Source organism: Nothobranchius furzeri, chromosome 15 (genome assembly GCF_043380555.1).
Source record: "Nothobranchius furzeri strain GRZ-AD chromosome 15, NfurGRZ-RIMD1, whole genome shotgun sequence".
Taxonomy (NCBI): domain Eukaryota; kingdom Metazoa; phylum Chordata; class Actinopteri; order Cyprinodontiformes; family Nothobranchiidae; genus Nothobranchius; species Nothobranchius furzeri.
Genome location: NC_091755.1, coordinates 58,247,958 through 58,265,203, shown reverse-complemented (window position 1 = coordinate 58,265,203; position 17,246 = coordinate 58,247,958). Strand labels below are relative to the sequence as shown.

General features: G+C 46.8%; 1 protein-coding gene across 7 annotated transcripts in view; it reads right to left on the bottom strand.

Annotated features, from left to right (window-relative positions):
* Positions 1-17,246, bottom strand: part of LOC107391097 (IQ motif and Sec7 domain ArfGEF 1) — a 116,699-nt gene that overhangs the window by 61,523 nt on the left and 37,930 nt on the right. For 6 of the 7 annotated variants that reach the window (XM_070545048.1, XM_015968164.3, XM_015968165.3 and 3 more), the window contains one exon: positions 12,388-12,495. The exons of the other annotated variant lie outside the window; for it this stretch is intronic. In XM_070545048.1, the coding sequence (XP_070401149.1) occupies positions 12,388-12,495 (108 nt within the window). The remainder of the gene's footprint in view (positions 1-12,387; positions 12,496-17,246) is intronic. 7 annotated transcript variants of the gene reach the window in all.

Sequence of the window (17,246 nt, the reverse complement as noted above, 5' to 3'; positions counted from 1 at the left end):
TATCTTAAGGCAGATGTTCTATCATATACAACAAATGATAAATGACCCACACTCCAAAGATGATGAGCTTCAATGTAGCAGCTACCCTGGGATGCACTGACAGAGGCGAGGCTGCCGACCACAGGCGTCAACAGCCGACAAGTGTCTTGCCCAAGGACACATAAGCAGAGCTCCCTGGAGGGATCAATCCCACAACCCTCTGATAACTGGACCCCCCACTTTACCTGACCTACTGCTGCCCTTTAAATATTAATCCATGAGGCATCTAATAACTAAAATATTCTGTAGGAAGGCTGAGAGGACAACCACCGGCCGACAGATGACAGGCATCAGTGTGAGATCCCCTGTTGTTTTCAGCAGCACATGTTTTTGTTTATTTTGTCACAACTTTTGAATACAAGCAGTGTAGAGACACATAAGTTTGTTCATTTCCAGTGATCCCAATCATTAATTGGCTGCCTCACATGCTTCTCAGAAGTCCCAGATCTTCCGAACCACCCTACGAATAACAGTGACCCCCACTTGGACACCACTTTGTGGAGGTACTCCTATTCATTCATTTATTCTTTTCAAAATTGAATTTTCCTCTGACATTTTTCTTGTGGAAGATGACAAATATATGAGACAAAGAAATTCATAAGACAGAGCTGAAATATTTATTTTCATGCAGCAACTATACCAGCAGGTGGGTGTGAATAAATTGCTTTTATTAGTTTAAAAGGAAGGTATTTTGTAATATGTGAGAGGAGAAGCATGTGGCAAGAAGCCACATAATTCAACAACCTTTACCTTACATTCAGTTATCCAAAAAAAACTATCTCGTTTAAAAAAATTATTTTTGTGGCGTAGACGCCATGTGTTAACAGAGATTTCCTTCCTGACTGAAAGCCCTCATGAAAAGCTGATGTGTCATCAACAAAAGAGCGCAGTCATTTAGACAAAAGCTGTTAATCTGAGAGTAACTGGACAAACACATCCAGAAATAATTAGTGTTTCTGGGTCTTATAGCCACGTTTTCAAATTGTGCTATTGGAGGTAGGAACAGGGTGGTATTTGGACATGTGATTTAAAATCTGTGTATAAAAGTCCTTTTCTCTGGATTTAATCATTCAGATTGATACCAGTGCTGCTCAGGCATGCACACACACACACACACACACACACACACACACACACACACACACACGCACACGCACACACACACACACCTACAAATGCACGCAAACACATATCTGCACGTGCGTGCACACACTCACACACACACTCCTGCTTAAAACTGAACAGCTGCCTATGCTCTACAGTCTTGGGGAACATAAGCAGCTGCAACTCACTCTATCAGCTGATTCCTGTGAGCTCCCTCCCTCTCTCCTGCTGCCCGATCCGAGTTGAGATGCACGGCTATGGAACTGCAAATGCCTCCTAAAAGAGAGACAGATCAGATACGCTCAGAGGCTCTTTTGCTTAATATTGCAGGAGCTTAAACCCGATAAAAGGATAAGCTACGAGAGAGCTGCGGACTACCACTAATCTCTCACTAGATCTAATTAACCGAGCCGAGCAACACCAGAATATCTGGTAAAAGAGAATCACTGGGAAAAAAAATTATAAGTCCAACACTGTTTCACCCTAAAGTTTCCCAAATTCTTGGTGTAACTCCTGGTTTGTGATTGCGTTCAGACACCTGCACAACATAAACAAATAACCAGGTGCCTTTTCATTATTGCTGTGGAAATTCACTCAGAGGAACACGGAACACATATTCATCCCCGACAGAAACACAAGCTCCTGAATTTCTTACAAGCTTTTCACAAGCACACATTCTGCTGTGATCAAAGCGCTGCTTTGTGCACAAAGCATTTACACCTAAAAACAGAGAGACACTGAAATTAATATTTCAAAACAGTAGTCCTCATAATGATGTAACAGTTTAGTGGCTGATATCTGACCCAAGCTGCTAGCAGCCTGTCAGCTTGTTGAATAGAAAACGGGTTGTTGTGACTCAAGGTAATCACGTACTCCAGCCGACATCTCCAGACTAAATGAGAAAGAACCAACAATTAGCAGAAATGTTAGGAAAGGCTTTTACTTTCCTGTATGCAGAAACAAGATGCCTGTCTTGGCATCCCTACACTGGCTTCCAGTCTCTTTTAGAATTTTGTTTAAAGTTCTGGTGTTTGTTTTTAAATGTTTAAATGAGTTGGCTCCACGTTATCTGTCAGATCTGATCCATCCTTGTGTTCCCGCAAGGAACCTTCGGTCAGCACAACAAGGACTGTTGGTCGTTCCTAAACACAGACCACAATCTCGAGGGGGTCGTGCTTTCTCGGTGCTGGGGCCGAGGCTCTGGAATGAGCTACCTACATGGGTTAAACAGGCCACCATGCTCGGCAAGTTTAAGAGCCAGCTGAAAACACACTTTTATTCTTTAGCCTTTATTGAAGAAGAGTCCCGTTAACGGATGGCTTGCACTTTTTTGCTGCCCCACCTAGATTTTATCTGCATGTTTTTGTTGGTTTTTAAATGGTTTTATAGGTTTTTATTTTTTTTTAATGTTTATTTCTGCTGTGCAGCGCTTTGTTTGGTCCTTGGGCCAAGTGAAGGCGCTATATAAATAAAGTTTAGTAGTAGTAGTAGAAGATGTGTTTATTGTTTAACAGGAGAAAACACACCCAAGTGAGTGCTGGATGAAAACAAATGATGAAAAAGTGCTGAAGCAGCTTTCGTTATTTGACTTGTACACAAAGGCACACTTTGAATGATCAAAAACATAATTTCAAACAGTTATTTTAAACATTATTTCAAAGTTTAATTTAGAATTTTAGAAGATTTTTACTCACCTGCTGCTGTCTTCACAATAACTATGGAGAGGTGTACTTTTTATTAGATTTTTGTCACTACCGTGCCGGTGAGCGAAGCGGAGATGAGGCGAGGATCCAAACGGGGTGAGGAAGACAGGCAGACAGGTAGAATGTTTTACAAGAACTAATATGGAGCACGCAGGACATAGAAACAATGAACCAACACGAGACACAACACAGAAGGGGTTTAAATACAGGAGGGCTGGGAGCTTGGGAGACGAGAGGCAGGTGGGAGCAATTAACATGGACACGGGACTGAACAGAATGGGGAGACAAGACAGGGTGTGACAGTCCCCTCCACACACACACACACACACACACACACACACACACACACAACGGGCGGATTCCAGACGCCCACAGGAACACAGAGCAGGGCGGGAGGAGGGGGACCCGGAGGGAGGGCCGAGAGGGACCGAGGGCCCGATGAAGAGGAGGCAGGGACCAGTAGAGTCCAGGGGCCAGCGCCTGGGGCAGAGGAGGCGACGACGGGCTCTTGGGGGCCTGCGTCTGTGGCTGAGGAGGCGGCGATGACAGGCTCTTGGGGGCCTGCGTCTGTGGCAGAGGAGGCGACAATGGGCTCTTGGGGGCCTGCGTCTGTGGCAGAGGAGGCGACGACGTGCTCTTGGGGGCCTGCGTCTGTGGCACAGGAGGCGACGACGGGCTCTTGGGGGCCTGCGTCTGTGGCAGAGGAGGCGGTGACGATGGGCTCTCAGGGGCCTGCTTCTGTGGCAGAGGAGGCGGTTACGGGCTCTTGGGGGCCTGCGTCTGGGGCAGAGGAGGAGATGAGGATGGACTCTTGGGGGCCCGCGCCTGATGAGGGCAGGACCGGCGGTAACCGGAGGCAGAGACGCCGGAGGAGATGTCCTAGACTTCTGGACTGGCGGTGGCGTCGTCGGCCTCTGGGCTGGAGGCGGCGGCGGCGGCCTTTGGGCTGGAGGCGGCGGCGTCCACTGGACCGGAGACGGTGGAGACGTTGGACTGGAGGGGACGTCGACCTCTGGACACGAGGGAGCGTCGACCTCAGAACTGGAGAGAGCGTCGACCTCTGGACTGGAGAGAGCGTCGACCTCTGGACTGGAGACAGCGTCGACCTCTGGACTGGAGACAGCGTCGACCTCTGGACTGGAGAGAGCGTCGACCTCTGGACTGGAGAGAGCGTCGACCTCTGGACTGGAGACAGCGTCGACCTCTGGACTGGAGACAGCGTCGACCTCTGGACTGGAGAGAGCGTCGACCTCTGGACTGGAGAGAGCGTCGACCTCTGGACTGGAGAGAGCGTCGACCTCTGGACTGGAGAGAGCGTCGACCTCTGGACTGGAGACAGCGTCGACCTCTGGACTGGAGACAGCGTCGACCTCTGGACTGGAGAGAGCGTCGACCTCTGGACTGGAAAGAGCGTCGACCACAGAACTGGAAGAGGCGTCAACCACAGGACTGGAAGAGGCGTCAACCACAGGACTGGAAGTGGCGTCGACCACAGGACTGGAAGAGGCGCCGGCCACAGGACTGGAAGGGGCATCGACCTCCATAGACTTCTGGTCCGGGGGCGTCGACTTCTGGTCCGGGAGCGTCGACTTCTGGTCCGTCGGCTTCTGGACCGTCGACTTCTGGACCGTCGACTTCTAGACCGTCGACTTCTGGACCGTCGACTTCTGGTCCGTCGGCTTCTGGACCGTCGACTTCTGGACCGTCGACTTCTAGACCGTCGACTTCTGGACCGTCGACTTCTGGACCGTCGACTTCTGGTCCGGGGGCATCGATTCCTGGTCCAGAGGTGTCGACTTCTGGTCCGTCGACTTCTGGTACGGGGGTGTCGACTTCTGGTCCATTGGCTTCTGGTCCGTCGGCTTCTGGACCCTCGACTTCTGGTCCGGGAGCGTCGACTTCTGGCCCGTCGACTTCTGGCCCGCCGGCCTCTGGACCGCCGGCTTCTGGACCGCCGGCTTCTGGAGTGGAGGAGGAGTTGCTGCAGACGGGACCACTTGAACAGGCTGGACCGGATGCGGTGCGACCTCCGGGACCACCGCTGGAACTGGATGCGATTGAACTGGTGGTGCTGGAAACTGGGAGAGGAGGGAGGATAGAGTGTCCAGTTGGAGCTCCTGGAGACTGAGGCTCTGATGGAGTTGGGCCAGCTCAGCTCGGAGACCAGTGAGCTCTGCTGGGTGGACTGCAGGCTTGCTCCTCTGGCTCTGAGACGAGGGAGCTGCTGGCTGGACTGAAACCCTCTCCTGGTGATTTGGGGAAGACAGGTTGTCCAGGTGGGACTCCTTGAGGCTGACGAGCTGACGGATCCGGCCAAGCTCTGCCTGCAGATCTGCGAGCTCTGTCAGCTGAGCTGGGGGCGTGGTTCCTCCGCCTGCAGATGACGGAGGCGCAGATTGGACCGGAGATGAGACTGTTGGTTTGACTGGGGGCGGGTCCAAGCAGGTGCGCAGAGCCGGGGCAGCAGCGAGCTCGCGGCTCCGTCCTGGGACACAGGATTGCGGTGGAGCCCGGCTTCCTTCCCCATGCCGTGGGCCAGCTCTGGGGGAGCACACGGCCAGTCTGGTGCCCATGAAGCTGGAGCGATCCGGAAGCGTCTCCCAGTCCAACCTTTCATCTGGCTCCGGAAGGGTGGAGGGGAACGCCGCGGCCGAAGCCCGGTGACGGTGTCTGCGGCGAGGCGAAGGCGAAGCCGGAGGCGGAGAAGAAGCTGGCCGGTGTTCCGAAGAGAGGAACTGGAGCAGGCACTGCCAGGGGAGAATCTCCCCGCTGGATCCTTTTACGGGTTGGTTCATTCTGTCACTACTGCGCCGGTGAGCGAAGCGGAGATGAGGCGAGGATCCAAACGGGGTGAGGAAGACAGGCAGACAGGTAGAACGTTTTACAAGAACTTTAATATGGAGCACGCAGGACATAGAAACAATGAACCAACACGAGACACAACGCAGAAGGGGTTTAAATACAGGAGGGCTGGGACCTTGGGTGATTGGGAGACGAGAGGCAGGTGGGAGCAATTAACATGGACACAGGACTAAACAGAATGGGGAGACAGGACAGTGTGTGACAATTTTACATTTGTGTCTTTATTAAATGAGATCACTTTTTAGGTTTTTGGACACATTTCTGCTTTTATGAAAGGAAAGAAAAAGTTTAAGAGAAGGTTGAAGATTTAGCCTCTCAATTAGTTTTCACTTGATGTTTTTAGTTTTTATAGGAGAAGAACATAACATGTTAGCAGTTTTGTATTTTGTGGAGAACCCTCGGCCTCGTAAGGACTTTTCACCAGAGCCTGAAACGGATTAAATCAATGTGAAGTTTTTAAAAGGCACTGGGACTAAAAGCACACATCAAACACGATCGATACGCTGACAGCTGACTGCAACTGAGCCTTCGCTAAAATGTATCATGATGCTTTAAAACCTTTTACGTGTAGCTCGGCTGCCTGAGAGCAAACCAAACCAACTCAGACGCGCAAACGCCAAACCTAAACCCCGGCTCATATCCACCCCTCCCACTTTCTGTCAGACAAACTCATCGTGAGCCACATGGTGTCCGTGTGGATCAGAACCGTGCGTTTCCTCAGATCCGGCTTCTGAGCGCACAGAGGAGCTTGTAATAAACTTTTAGAGAACTTGATGATGAAACAGTAGCTGGAAGCCTCAAAGATGGCTTCCCCGGGAGTTCAAACGCATCGCGGAAGAGGGCCTTCTGTTTTATGGAGCCATTAAATAATTGTGTCGGTTTTATTTCCCCATCTGGCAGAATCCAAACTTTACAGTACTAACAGCAGTAAATAAAAAGCCCAATAAATAGATTTCATACAGATGGTGGAACTTTATGCACAGCGGAAATAACATTTCTTTCATTCTTTTTCTGCTTTTCATTTGTCAGATTTTATCCCCACCATGGCTGCTCGTTCCCTCACCCAAGACCGTTTAATGAATGTTTGTTGTGCGGCTCTGAAAACGGAGTGATTTTGAGAGAAATCCTGCAGCAGCACACGAGGCCACATTCTGGTCCAGCTACTGCAGCACCACCAGCCTTCCTGCCTCCAGTGGTCAGCAGATTACAGAGTGGGTGTTTCAGCATGTGACGGGGCGGGGGGCGGACTCCACTACTCCGTAGAATCAATAGGCTCTGGTTCTGCAGTGCTATTATTTAAGGGCCTGGAGATAATCACAGGGTCTGTTCTGAAACTGACATAAAGAGCATAAAGCAATTTAAGCAGGATGCTGCAGCTCCAGGTTTGAATCTTTTCAGATCAAACCAGCAGCACAGCCTTCTGGGAGCTCTTATAGGAACACGGTGAACAGTTGCAAAGAAAGATTTACGTTCTACATTCTCCTCCAGGCTCGATGGATCCTCCCGCAGATCCACTTCTCGGTATCGGTTAATCACGGAGAGGCGCAGGAGGACGGCCCGAACCAGAACACGGACCAGCAGAGGTCTTTATGACAGAGTGAAAGTAGAAAGGGAATATCTGGAGGAAGAAGCAGGAAATCAAAGGAGAAGCGTGAAGTCATGAAAAAGGAGAAGGAGAGCATCTTGGGTATTTAACAGCATTTATTCAGCCTTGAGCTGGACTTGATGGTTGCAGAGAGGCAGAGGTCTTAACGGAACCAACTAGAAGCAGCTGCAGGCGGTGAATGCAGCAGCTACTTCACAGGCAATCAGTTCTACCCCCCACCGGATTTAATGATCATGTGACAGTGTCATAGAGGGCAAAAGTTCCCTTATATTTTTGATCACATAACTGAAAGAACCACGAGCCTTTAGTCCAAATCTGTCCGTGTTCTGAATGCTCTGTAGATGGATTAGCCTGTCTGATGATATCCGACCTGAGTGCTCCGGTTTAGGGTCTCAGGCTGACATAAACACACTTCCTGAGTTCACCTCTGGTTGCTGCAGAGCACATAAAACACACAACTATCACGGGAGGACAAAAAGCCTAAACAGATCAAACACCAACCTAACTCACAAAGGGACCATTTCTGTATCACCTAAAATGTTTGTGAATACAATAGAAATCATTCCCCCCATCACCCAGGAGGACATGATAAAAGAGACATTTAAGGGGAAACTACAGAAAAATCATGCTTGAACAAATGTGTTTAGCACCTAATATTTGATCATGTTTTAGTGCAGTTCATAAAATCAGGTTCATTACATGCTTTTAGTCTCAGGAAAGCATTTTCACCTCTTTCATCCTAGCAGCTGCTGAGGCACGTTTGTAGTTAATGGGATCTTTTATAAAAGTAATCACCTCTAATGAATTCATTTCAGATTACTCTGATGTGTCCCCTTTCCTCTGGGGTCTACCGGCTCCAGGCTGGATGTGGTTGTGAGGATGGAGGCATGTCCAGAATAAGAGGACGTTAAACATCTGCAGCAGATGTTGGTGTATTTGATGAGGCTGTTCTGACAGAGGTCAGGTGGTTTGCTCCGCCTCAGACTGCAGCAAGGTCAGGATAGTGCACGTTTCATTCAGCTGGGTCGCGATAAATTTGTGCGTGTGTGTGTGTGTGTGTGTGTGTGTGTGTGTGTGTGTGTGTGTGTGTGTGTGTGTGTGTGTGTGTTTCATTACTTTGCTAGTCTCACAGCATAGAGACGTTTCACCCTTTTTATATTTGGTTGGTTTACAGCTGAAATCCGCCGAGGCAACGCTTTGACGTGCTGTGTTTTATTTTTCTGCACGCATGCAGTTTAAAACCAAAATAAATTGAAGTGACTAAAGATTTTTTTGCCACCACCTCCCAAGAGTAACGATTTAAAATTTGTTTCTATCCCCCCAAAACCGTTCATGATCCAAGATCAGAAAAAGTGTTCATGCTGCCCTAATGACAGCAATCAAGTCTGCTAATGACAATTTTGGGCTGATGCAGATTTCAGGTGCCGACAGGCACCAGATATCCATCAATCCATGATCATGTGTTCTTTTTAATTTAAATAAACTCATACATAAAAAAATGTCTGCCTGCTGTATTACTTTACCGTCCCACCTCCTCCTTTTGAATTTTCCTGACTAGAACACGAAGGACACCTATGAAATTCTTCCCTGCATGTTCAAACATTCATTTCTCAGCCTCTGGTTCTAAACCACAAACATGGCAGCTCCGGTGGACGGGCTTTACTTTTCAGCAACATGAAAAGTACTTGGTCTGTTTTGGGATCTGCAGATTAAATCTTCATGATGGTTATTTAATCTGGGTCAGTTGCTCTTTGTATTTTACTTGATGCATTGGTCTGAGATCTTCGTCCTGCTACAGAGGCGCTTTGATGTTGAACTCATTTACTTCCTGGAAGCATCATCAGGTTGAGTGGACAAATCCTCCCGATTAGCACCGCACCGATCCAAGCGAGCACATTTAGGCAAAGGAAATAAGTAATCACATCTTTAAACAGCCGCCTTATGTCAGCTGATCAAACACTTCTTATGCGTGTAATTGCTTTGTTGCAGGAGGCAGGGAAGCGCGTGGTCGCTAACAAAAGAAAACCAGCAGAGCAAGACGAGAAGAGAGCAAATAAAAACACAGAGAGGGAAGAAGACGGCAGAAATGCTGATTCAAGTTTCTCCCAAGAGTATGTTTCACTATTACTGTACAGCAGCTGCTCTGCCTCCAATCTGATTGGTCGTCTCCAGAGATCGCCCCAACTCAGACATTATGAACATTTGTTTAGAAATAAAAAGTAAGATTTTTCCAGCTTTAGTGTGGAGAGTTGACAGTACACACCGAAGCTGATACAGAATAGAAACTCCAACGTGTCAAAGCTCACACAGGTCAGACGCGCTTTTTCACCCAACAAACATTCAAATTAATAATTTAAGTCCAGAAAGGCTTCGGATAATTAAAGTTTTCTTCAGCTGTTTCCATTAAGGCCGGCTCACATACATCTAAAATAAGCGAGGCAACGAGCCTGCTGCAGGGCATGGCACCGCACATCAGAAATGGCAACGTAATTAATATTTAAACCCCTCATTTCAAATTAGAGCCACACAAACACAGTCAGAAATCAGCCCTTCACCAGCAGCAGCAGCAGGCACTGGTTGCATCACATTTTTGTTCAAACACAAAGAGAAAAATGCTGTTTTTTTTAGTGAGTCCTTGGTCCGCATCACTGCAACATCCTGTGTTTGAATCTGGAGTGTGACCTTTGTCACGCCGTGTCTCGTTGGCTTCCACCGCAGAAGGAAATCGGATTTTAAAAACACGTTTTGACAGAACATGACAAAAGGCAGCTGTGATCAAGATCTTGACAAGACATGCGTTCATGCAGTGATCCATTCCTCAAAGTTTCAAACGTGTGCGTGAGTGTGTGTGTTATGTGAGGAATGCACAGTGAGCAGCCCACTCACATTCATTATAATACTTCAAACTGTCCAGAAATGTGGACAACAATAAGCAAAAGAAGGATTATGTTGCTAAATCACGGTAAATGTTTGCCACAGGAAATACCTCAAATAAATGAGGAAAAGGGACACAAATGAACTCCTCTAGTTCAGCCATTACTCAAACGTGGCATGTTGGATGGATTCCTCCGACAGAGAACTCAAACCAACTTTGGACTGAAAACGTTTGGAAGCGAGCAGAACTTTAAAAAGAAATCAGGTGAATTGATGAATCATCCAGCCCTCGTTACACAGAACGCTTCTATGTCAGGTCTGATGCATCGTTGCTGCACGCTGAGGTCACGTGTGCGAGCGCAGAGGATATCCTAGGGAGGGGAGCTGAAACGACAGGAATGTGGGATGCAGGAGGCGGCACGTGCAGCACTCAGCATCTACCATTAATGCTTTTGTCACTCAGCACAAATACACACTCCGAGGTACTCAGCCGCTTTGTTTTAATCAGAAAAAATTAGGAGGGAAAACAGTAGAGTTCCATAAAATTTGTTTTACTCTTTCCAAATTGTGTTTTATTTTTTTAACGTTGCTATATTCCATGCAGTGGACCTCTTCCCCTCAGCTCACCATGACGAGCCCGTCCATCACCGCCAACCACCAGCATGAACCATTAGAGAGCTTCAACCTCCTTCGGGGTGAAAGCAGTCACCAAAGCAACTTCCCCTGCTACGTTTTACCCAAACAGCACACTCTGTACATCAGCATCACGTTCTAAACCACAACCTTAGTACTCCTTGACCACATCAGGATGCAGCTAAAGGCTAGAAGATCATTATACACTAGCGCCTTGCTGGTGTGTGAAGTACCCATTATGGATGCGTGGTCACCAAGCTCCAACCAGGACTCAGAAACTCTGCTACCACAAAAGGACCTATAACCTCACAACAGAAGTTTTGCACATGCTCAATACCATCATTTAACGTTATAATGAGGCTATGACGTTCTGAATACCAAAGACCATCCAGGTTCTCGCTGATGCAGCAAGGTCTTCCTTTTTCTCCTAAAAGCCAAAATCACTACAGCCACAAACACATTATTGAACCTACAAAAAACTGCTCCGTCATGGTTCAGACCTCATGAGTCATTCAGTTGGCCCACTTAGTGTTATTACCCCCCCCCCCCCCCCCAAACAAACTAGCCTCAGCAGAGAAAACATGGGTTTTAATGAATAGTGTGTGTGTGTGTGTGTGTGTGTGTGTGTGTGTGTGTGTGTGTGTGTGTGTGTGTGTGTGTGTGTGTGTGTGTGTGTGTGTGCGTGCGTGTGTGTGTGTGTGTTCTGTACTGTAAACAAGACCACTGGGCTGAAGTGGAAAATTACAAACTTCTGCTCACAGCCATCATGATCCATTTAACCTATTAGCCTTGAGCTGCTCTAAAAACGACTCGGCAATCACTCCAGGGGTAGATGACTGAGGAATTAATCAGCAAAAAATAGCAAATATTTAATTTGTGCAATGTTACCAGAGTCTATAAACAGCCTCCAAATGCCCTTACTCATCAGTTCAGCGTTATAAAAATAGAACCTTGCAAAGGGAATTTTGACATTTCTGCTGCACAAGAACAAACAAGTGGGGTATGGATTATGAGTTGTTTTAATGATGAAGCACAAAGCACTAGGAGGCAGCTCTGAACCCCCCCCCCCCCCCCCCCCTCAGTCCCAGAGATCTGACTGACGGCTCTTTTCTGCTTGTTTGCTGAGAAGCATTCTTCAGGTCTGAGCTCAGCGTGAGCTGCTGGCTAAAGCAGCGCTGAAGGCTCATTTAGGCAGAAACCATATTTCATTAGGCCGTCCCTAATGATCTCCTTCTGTAGTGCGTTTGGTCACAGAAGATGAGCATGCACACCAGGAGAACAAAACCAGAGGCGCTCAAACTGCATTCATGAAACGCTGATGAGTGAAGAACAGCTGCAACGCCTCAAACGCTCGGATCCCGCAAAGTCTGCAGCTGTTGAGCTGTCAGGGCTAATACGTCTGACGAAGAAAGGCTACCTAACAGGGCATTGATTTTTACACCTAACAGCTTCTAGACAACCAAATGAGCAAGACCAAAAAGAAGTGCACCACTGCTGGCTGCTGCAGCAGCTTATAGAACACACAACGTTACACTCAGGCTGCGTTACGAAAATGTCTTACTGTACCCGAAGGAGGCAGACTTCCACTTGCGACAGGGGGCGGCTCTTCTGCAACCTTCAGACACGGACCTCACAAGATTCTCCGTGGCTTCGACCGGTAGAGATGCATGTCTCCTAGAGGAGGACAAACAGTGTCACAACACCAACCTGCTAACATGAGGTGACGTGTGTGAAAGGAAACCTCTTAGTGAGACACAACTGCTCAGAGGTCAGGGATCCATTTGCCCTTGGAGGTTCTCCACTGGCTGTTACAAACACCAATAAATCCTCCTATTAAGTTTCTTTAAATTCAAGCAAAACCAAATTATAACGATGAATACGGACGCCGCAAACAACGATACATCACTGAACTGTACAAATACAAATGTTTGTTATGTTTGTGTCTTTTTCTCTTTCTGTGACCCAAGCTGAAGACTGGAGAAGCCCACAAGTGATTCCTTACATGTTTGGTATGTTTTACACACAAATACATATTTCTATAAAAACATTCCATTACGCACTAAAATAGAAGTTTGATCACTTTCACATTATTTCCAATAAGTGGCTGGATTTTATACACCACCATTAAGTTCCCACAAACTTCTTTATATCTCTTTGATTCTAAGAAAAATAATTTCTAATATTTAAGTTTTAATTGAATAAGAAGACTGGTAAGAAATGGTAAATGATGACCTCATGAAACTCACATTTTTCCTCCAACATCAGAAAACACCAGAGAAATGTTGTTATTATGTTGGACCTCATTTATTGAGCTTGGCGAGCTGCACACATGGCTCAGACATTTGTCATCACTTTATCACAGGAGACAATGTCCTCAGAGACATTTGTCTCTTTCTCATCTGTTGTTTGCTAATGTTTGGGCTGAGCGGAGATTCCTTTTGGTTCAGGGGTCACTTCTCAAGTTTGACCTCAAACAGCAGCAAACTCAGAGGTTTATTAAATACAGGAAGTGACCTCTTCCTCCATATTGAAACCAGCTCGTTACCATAGCATCAGCTTAAAGAATCCACAGATGCTCACAGGTATCTTTGACATTCTCTGTAGATTTAGGCAAAACATAAATTATAACTTTAAAAATTGCTAACTTCTCAGTTTTTTCCTTTTCTGAGTCACACCAGCGACGCTACAGAGACATGTCCTCCGATCAAATCTCAGACCTCTAAGTGAAATGACGGCTGAGTTGATTAAAAATCCCATCTCCTTTTTTTAATCCGAGATAATCTGTAGCTGGAAGTCGATGCTGCTTCCTGCTGTGGTTTATTCACAACAGAGATACGTGTGGTCGTGTGGGTATAGAGGTTTTCTGGTTTTATTGATATTGACCACACACACACACACACACACACACACACACACACACACACACACACACACACACACACACACAGAAGCAAGGCTACTGTTAACACTAACACTCGCTCAGTTGTGTGTTAGCAGAAACACCCAATCAGCCAATCACACAGCAGCACCTCAATGCATTTAAGAATATAGAATTAGTGAAGATGACCTGCTGAGGTTCAATCTGAGCATCACCATGAGGATGAGAAGAAGGGTTTATGGTCTGGAAAAGAGAAACAACCCTGTGAGCAGCATCAGACGAGAACGGTCAGACTGCTTCTAGATCGGGGTGCCCGATCCTGGTCCTGGAGGGCCAGTATCTAGCATGTTTTAGTGATTTCTCTGCTCCAACATGCTTGATTCAGTGCTTGAGTCACCTGCATAGCAGCTCATCAAGCGCTGCAGAAGCTTGTCAATCACCTGCTTATTGAACTCAGGTGTGCTGAAGCAGGGTCAAAACTGAAACGTGCTGGTTCCAGCTGACAGAGACAACAACAGCTGTGGTTCCAACAGAGGTTCTGGATTCCAGCGACCTCCACAGTCGGACCTCAGACCTGTGGTGGATCAGGAGGTTCACATCACGGATGTAGCTGTGACGCTGTCATATTAGGATGGATCAGAACCTCTGTGGACCATTTTCAGCACCTTGTTAAATGTATTAATGCAGTTCTGAAGCCAAAAGGGATCCAGGTGAACATCACATAGTACACGGAAATACATGTTCCCTTTTAGGAAAGATTTAGTCAGATGTTCATTTTTTCTCCTGAGAGGAAAATGCTGACATTTGTCCAACTGCCTGAGCTCCAGGCTGATGTCTACAGCATGAAAGAACTCCTGTTGTTGTGAATGTGTGGATGTGCTGTGCTCTTTGTGTCTAGATCACAATCAGAGAGCCCTGCAGCAGAGTTTTACCAGCCATGCTGGCGCTTCCTTTACATCTCTTCTTCTCAGCTGAAGGCGGATTCATTAGTGAGCTAGTGGCGTCAGACAGGAACAACACACGAGGAGTGGCATCTGATCATTATTGATTTTATTTAAATTTGAACTTTAAAAGATTTTATTTGCAATAAAGAAAAGTATTTGTTTGAATTTTTTTGACAAAATGTGTTTTCATGTAAATCAAAGAGAGGCACATCTAATGGAGAAGTTTATTTCCACATCTGGGTGACTGAAATTCAGATTTTGGCGTCAGAATGTTGAAAATAATGCCCGATCAAGGCCTAAAGTCTAGTTTTCCCAGGCTAAAGGACAAAGAGAGAGGACACAGAGTGCTGTGAGCATCCTTGGACAGAGCACAACAGATTTGTGTTGTCCCTGAGGAAAGCTCCGGCTGAGGGTGCGAGACAGCACCAGAGCAGTTTGATGTCACCTCCCATCCCTGCAGACAAATATCAGTCCAGCTGTCTAGCCTGGACTGTCTGTCACAGAGACACAGGGCGTTTTAAAGGTGCTGCAGGGAACTGCTGTCCTCTCAGAGATATCCGTTAGTCGGCCATCTTTCTTCTGCCCTTTAATTATAACCATTTATTTAATGCTAAATGTGGGCTTCATTAAGTATCTCATACCGTAAATCCTCTAATACAGGCCTGTATTCAATTAAAGGCCGGGTCTCCAATTTTGGCCGGTGTCGGAGTCGGCGGAGGTGAATAATGGCCGGTCTCTCATTGTGGCCGGGTGGAATGTGGTAACAAGCAATTAGGGGGGTGGTTGTGTCATCGTCTCACTTTTGATTTGCCAGTGATAGACCGCAAGGGTAACTTTAACCGTGCGGAAACAAAGAGGAGGCGAAAATTTGATATCAAGTTCAAAGAGAACGTGCGCTGCAGAACACTGGGGAGCAATAGGGGTTGTATGAACTAATCGACTTCACTATAGTGACCTTTTTTGCCTGTCATCGACTAGTCGCTGTCACGTGATAATGACCGGCAAGATGCAGCCCTCGGAAAAGACAGCAGCCTGCTATCAGCAGGTGACAAGCTCCTGCGCTTGGGGGGGCAACGCGCTGTGCCAGAGCGTCGGTACTGACACGCGATCGTTCATGTCGGTTCATTTCCTTTAATGTTTTCTGTCTTTTATTTGCACCTGATGTGTTTCGCTGCTGTGGAGCAGGGCGCATCACCTTGTCCTCCGGTGACGCACCGATCACTGATGCAGCCGCCAAACAGGGAGCACTCCGCTGTTTTTGCGGTCGGTAGATCTTTAAGAACTGCAGTTCAAAGGTAACTCATAAGGTGAATATATATGAACCCAGGTAGCAGTTTTTCTTTAGGATTGAGAGGAGATGCAGGTAGATAATCAATCAATCAATCAATCAAAGCTTTATTTATAAAGCGCCTTCCGCAACCCTGTCAGGAAGCCCAAGGCGGACAGGCAGGACAGAAAAATAGTCAAATAAAAACAAGTTAGTTTTTGTACCTGGTGGTTGCAACAAACAGACACCATTAAAGGTAATCAGAAGTGAGGAACAGAAAATGAAATAATTATTTTAATGTTTAGAGCAGCAGGAACTCCGAGAGGCTGCAGGCACATCAGTGAGTTTGCGGCCGCTGCGCAGGGGTGGGGTGGGGGGTCGGGGGGGGGGGGGGGGGGGGGCTGAAGCAGAAACTACCGTTGTTAAAAGAAATGTGTTTAACTTTGAAAATGTGGGCGCAATTTTAATTGTCAAAAACTCCAGCGAACCATTTGTTCATTTTGCTCAAATAGAAATAGAGGCCTGCCTCTAATACTGGCCCTCCTTCCAATAAAGGCCTGGAGCTTGATGATCTTGAGTCAAATACAGGCCCGGGCCTGTATTAGAGGATTTACGGTATTCTGTTAGAGCAGTAGGTTGGACCAGGGAGATATGTGAACTAACTGTAAACAGTGTGGCTGCTGGTGTTGCTTTGAGGGAGGTTTTTTTTTGTTTGTTTTTATTTGCAGCACAACAGCCCAGCAGAGCTTTATTCTCTTCACTGTCATCTCTATAATAATAGCTGAGCTGTATAATCCCCGCCTCCGTTTTCTCAGAGTCTCGGCAGAGAGGTTCAGGAAAATAAAAGCCAGAGATTAAAGCTTCCCTGAATGCCCACAGTCAGTTTCCCCTGGACTTAATCTGAGTCGAACTCAACATGTTCTGTGAACAAAGGCTGGGCGTGAACTCCAGGGGACCCCGGTCATGGATTCAGCATCTCCAACAATGTCAAATATCAATTAGCAAACTGCAAGAGAGAAAAATCTGTAACAAAAGTAACGAGTTTAAAAAAACAGTTTTTTAGTTCCTCTCAGAGTGCAGCTGTAAGCTTTATTCATTCATTCATCTGGGTTTGTGAGTGAATGATCAGGTGCTGTGGCGGCATGGAAACAGATATTCATCACAGAACAATCCAATAAAAGCAGGTCACTGAAGCCTGAACATGTCAGCCAAGGTCTAATCACAGCTGAATAAAGCCATCCATTCTGATTACGCAACAACAAACCAATTAAAACACAACCGTGTTGTTACTCCTCTCTCATTAGGCGCGGTGGAAAAATAATCCGGCATCAGTCAC